Raw genomic sequence first — 5,134 nt, 5'->3', positions numbered from 1 at the left:
TAGCAGCGTGGAGAAAGGGAAAGGAAAAAAACGTCTCTATACAGTTGTATACACTTACAACTGTTATCACTTAAAGCAGCAATACATGACATTAACAAACAGATGCACGTCGGGGAGAACCGATGCCCTTTTTATTATTCTGTGACACATGTAGGTTGCTCTGGGAACAGACTACTGCCTATCGCACTGGGCACACCTGTGCCCGGGCCACCTGAGTGAGAAACACAACAAGCGGGAAATCTACCACCCCGGTCCGGTCGTCCTGCCTGGATCGCCGGCACCTACCGGACTACCTGTCCCTCCTGTTTCACGGGAATCCTGCAATAACTTATCGTGCGATTTGACCTCCTGCGGTCTGTAACCCAGCAACCACAAGCAAAACAGTGACCGTTCCAGCTTTTCTCCCGGATCTCACACAAACATGAAACACATACACGGCACACAGCAGACACCTTGACTTATATTCCAAGGTTTGTTGGATATGGGCTTGGACTTTTTACACTACCTTGGAATGCGGTGGTGACCACACCTGACCGGCAAGAGGTATAGACGCGGACTGGTCACAGGGGACTTTCAGGTAAGATGATAACATTTTCTTACCTTACTTATGGAGCTGCGCAGTCTCCGTCCTGTGAACCAAGGCTGTGGCCAAAACCTCCATCTCTCTGGTCAGCAGGGTCCCCTGTGTGTTTTGTCCACGCCCCTCGTGCAGACGCCAGTTGTTATGGAAATTTGGTTTGGATAAATTTATCCCTGTGTGTGCTGCGGCCATTCCCAATAAGACTTAATAATAATATTAAAAAAATAATATTTTGAGCGCTCATCAAGAATGGACTGTACACCATTGTGACAGAAAAACATTCCATCAATACTGATGATTTATTGTACATACATAGTTTTATAATTGCATATAGAAAGGAGTGGTTAGGGGTGTTTAGGGGTGGTTAGTTAATTACCATATTGTCTAGCTCCTCTGTTATTGGTTATCTAAATATATATGGAATATTGTGATTAATGCACATATGAATGCTGATTAAGCAACTAAAATGTAACTCTCTGCATCTAGGACAAAGTTGAGACATCTGATCTTCACTTAATACATCTGGCGTTGTTCTCCTTTTGCATGGAAAACCCCATACAGTCTGTCTGGCTTATATCAGTTTATGTCAGCCATTTTAAGCCATTGATTATAATGTATATATTAGCTGTGAGTATATGAGTATACATGCAAGTGAGATCTACATGATATATATATTTCTATCACACTAGTAGGTTGTGTATTTAAATGGGTTGTTGTTTACTATCAAGTTACCTATCTTGTTTCTATGGTGAGTTCATATTGATATCATTAAGGCTATGATTACATTAAAGAGATTGAAATGGGTTGACTACAGTTCTAGGAGACCTCAGAGTGTTATACACATTTTTTTCAGAGTAATTGGAGTAGCTGAAATTTGTGCCAAATTGTTTCACCACAAATAACATTTTTGAGAAAAATTTGGCTAACTGCAAATTTGAATTTCAAAAGATTCAATCATTTCTAGTGGTCACACGAACATTGATTTGATATATATTTCTCTTTTGTTACTTAACTTTGCATTTTTCCAATTAATAAAAAAATCTAACACTTCTAAATTTGAAAGTATTCTTACCTTGCATTAATTTTTCCACAACAGTCTCAAACTTTTGCAAAGTGCTGAATGTGAATTTTATTGTTAATGCAGGATCAGTATACATTTTAGCGATCCCTTTTATTAATATGGGATGATTTGTGGCCACATAAAGATTTACATTAAGTCCATTTTATTTTTTTTTGCCTTATAACATTATATTATAAAATTTAATTTATAAAATTTACTTTGCAGTTTACATGGCAATAATAAAAAAACACAAAAATTGAGCTTAGATTAAGTTGGTATACATGCAGCACATAAATGCATGTTCAAATTGGCCATACCATAAAGCATACCTTTTTTTCTTTTAGGTTTTTTATGGCAACAATAAGGCAGTAAATAAATGAAAGACTTTGCAGGTCCTTGAATAGATGATCGATAGATAGATAGATAGATAGATAGATAGATAGATAGATAGATAGATAGATATTTAGGTGTTTTACTTTACTTTTACTTTATTGTCATGTAATCATTGAAGAGAAACTGATATCTAAGAAAATGTTAGTTTTACAAAATATGGCACATATTTAAACATGGTCACTAGAAATGTCTTTGCATTACATACTTTTTAAAATATTTTTGGAATGCTCCTTGAATGTCTTTATTTCTCAAACTGTATATTAGGGGGTTTAAGAGAGGTGTAAAGCTTGTGTAGAACATAGACAAAATCCATTCCTTATCGGCAAGCGCCTTAGATTTGGGTCGGAAATACATAATACTGCCACTTCCATAAAATAGCATTACCACAATGAGATGGGATACACATGTTGACAAGCCCTTCATTCTCCCACATCCTTTTGGAATACTGAGAACTGAAATCAAAATTTGTACGTAAGATCCAAATATCATTAAGAAGCAGCCAAGCATTAGAAAGCCCCCCACTGCAAAAACAGTAGCCTCATTTGGAAGTGTATCAATGCAGGAAATCTTTAACAAAGGTGGAATATCACAGAAGTAATGATTGAGAACATTGGAACCACAAAGAGGCAATCTAAAAGTGTTAGCAGTATGAATTGCTCCATAAACGCTCCCAATCACCCACGTCCCAGAAACCGTGTGAAAGCAAACTTCTTTACTCATGATGACTGAATATCTCAATGGATTACATATAGCAACATAACGATCATAAGCCATTGTGGCCAGTAAGGAAGACTCAGAGGCTGCTAACGAGAGGAAAACAAAAAGCTGGACAATACATGCAGGTAGGGAAATAGCTAATTGTTCTACTATTAAATTGACAAGCATTTGGGGTAGTGTTGTAGACGTATAGCAGATGTCTAAAAATGCCAAATTTCTAAGCAAGAAGTACATTGGTGTCTGAAGATTGTGATCCATTTTTGTGAGGACAATTATAAGAATATTACCTATCACTGTGGCAAGGTATATCATTAAGAACAAAGTAAAGTACAAGTTCTTGAATTTCATTCCGGCAAAGGCGTAGAGGTAGAACACTTTTATATCTGTGCCGTTCCTCATGATTGTTAGTTTTTTAGGCATATGAATGATTTGCTAATAAATCAAATAAATCAAATATTTCACATCTTAGACAAACAAATATATCAATAAATTTTTAAGGAAATTTGTCTTGCACTTTCTTCATTCCTAAGAGTGCTTTAAATTGATCTTATTGCTCACACCATATTTTAAAATCCCAAAATGAATGTGGTTATACTTAAAGTGATGAGACTGATTCCTCTACTTATATGTGCTTTACCTCTGACAATTGAATACTCCAAATCTCCTAGTTCTTTTCTCAAGAGATTTTACAACCTTCTACTACTAATGTACAGTATTATAAATAGAAATAGGTGTTATTGAAATTATTATATATTTCTGTTAAAACTAAAATACAGAAAGAGCTAGAAAATGTTATACCTCTATCCTAGGACTAATTGAAAAAGTGCAGCTACTGATTGAAGCATTTCCTATGTCTGATACTTGCTTTGTATTTCTTTAATTTGAGCATTTTTTTGTTTTCATAAACCTTTGAATAAATAGCATGAAAAAAAATATTTTTTTCAGTTATTCCACTTTTTTGTCATGGAAATTTATCATGCAGTATATATTATGTGAACAGTGAAGCATAAAATTATAATGAGCTGTATAAACTGCTCAGCAAAAAAAAAACCTGACACTTTTTTACCTTACCTCCACTATTTTAACATACTGTCCATAAAAGGGTTGTGCGGTGAAAACAAGTAGTAATCTCTTTGATCACTGGGACTCACACCAGAAGAATGGGAATTTTTTTTTTTCCAAAAGAGGGCACTTTTATCCTCATTATCAAATGGAGCAGTGGGTTGGGTGCCCAGAAAAAGCTGAGGGCAGCACTCGTCATCCACATAGAAAATGATTGGATGAGCAGTAAACATAAATACTGTCATTTCATCCTATCAAGGCTATAAGTACCCTATTCTTCTCCTTGAGATGCCCAGTGGTCAGACCCCTGCCAATCAACAAATTATTACATATTATTTGGAAAAGGTAATAACTTGTTTTAACCAGACAAATTACTTTAACTTTACTGACAGTTAGAAAAATTGAATAGGCAATGGTAGTGGAAGCACTACCCAAATTGGATCAAGGGACAGACAAATAATGCTGCTTTTTAATAGAAGTATGTAGAAACAACAAGGCTGATGTTATGAGTTATAAGTGCCAATCAAGACATTATGAAGTCTTAGACAAAAGACACATCGCACTAAAGATGATAATAGGTGATTTTAGCCATGATGAACATTGGTTAGGTGAAATTTAAATGATCATTGTGGCCTATAAATGACACACTGACATTATTTGGAATGAACTCAGCAATGCAATAGTCAAATAAAGTTCTTTTGTAGCTAAGAAGAGATCTAAGTCTACGAATGTTCTGTCTTTCAAGGAATGTTTCTAAAAATTATAATTTTCCATTTGCTTAGTGCCTTTGAAAACATATACCATAGCCAGGATGAAGTACATTAACTGATAATATGGAAAAAAAAATGTCTGTTGTTGAGTATAAATCATTCACCAAAATGTCTTTCATTCAACAATTTTTCATAAGATATCACAGATCCCTGTAAAGCAAGCATAATTGGCATTTTTTTGACTTTTCCAAATGATCTTTCCATGACTATATGCATGCAAAGTGTAGAGGGGCCTCATTTTACAAAAAAAATTAGGATGGTCATCTTAGGTTACTTTATGCCTACCCTATGTATCGTTTGTTTCAGCATTTCGAGGTACACAACACTGACTAGAAGTAATGGTATGTGCATTTTATTACCTGGTAAAATAGAACTTAATTCCTATGTTTATGCAGTATTATGCATATAATTTGCTAGTATTGAATTGCCAAAGGAGTTATAGCCTGAATTGTTTCTTTTCATGCCCTATCCTTTTAAATTGTCTGTCATATCGAAACATATGTAAAATGCTGGTGCATTCTCAGGGTATTTTAGCCATAGCTCTGTGCACAT

The 5,134-nt window shown here is 35.1% G+C and overlaps 1 protein-coding gene across 1 annotated transcript; it reads right to left on the bottom strand.

Moving 5' to 3' along the window:
* Positions 1-2,213: 2,213 nt before the first annotated feature.
* On the bottom strand, positions 2,214-3,149 carry LOC143794928 (olfactory receptor 2D3-like). The gene has a single exon (XM_077280985.1). It carries the CDS (start codon positions 3,147-3,149, stop codon positions 2,214-2,216), a length of 936 nt encoding a protein of 311 aa, XP_077137100.1.
* Positions 3,150-5,134: the final 1,985 nt, after the last annotated feature.

The sequence above is a fragment of the Ranitomeya variabilis genome, chromosome 1 (assembly GCF_051348905.1).
Source record: "Ranitomeya variabilis isolate aRanVar5 chromosome 1, aRanVar5.hap1, whole genome shotgun sequence".
NCBI lineage: Eukaryota > Metazoa > Chordata > Amphibia > Anura > Dendrobatidae > Ranitomeya > Ranitomeya variabilis.
Note: the sequence above shows the minus strand (reverse complement) of the source record. Positions and strands in the feature narration are given on the sequence as shown.

Excerpts from the sequence above, each read along its gene's own strand:
- LOC143794928 (XM_077280985.1), bottom strand. The coding sequence starts at position 3,149 with ATGAGGAACGGCACAGATATAAAAGTGTTCTACCTCTACGCCTTTGCC.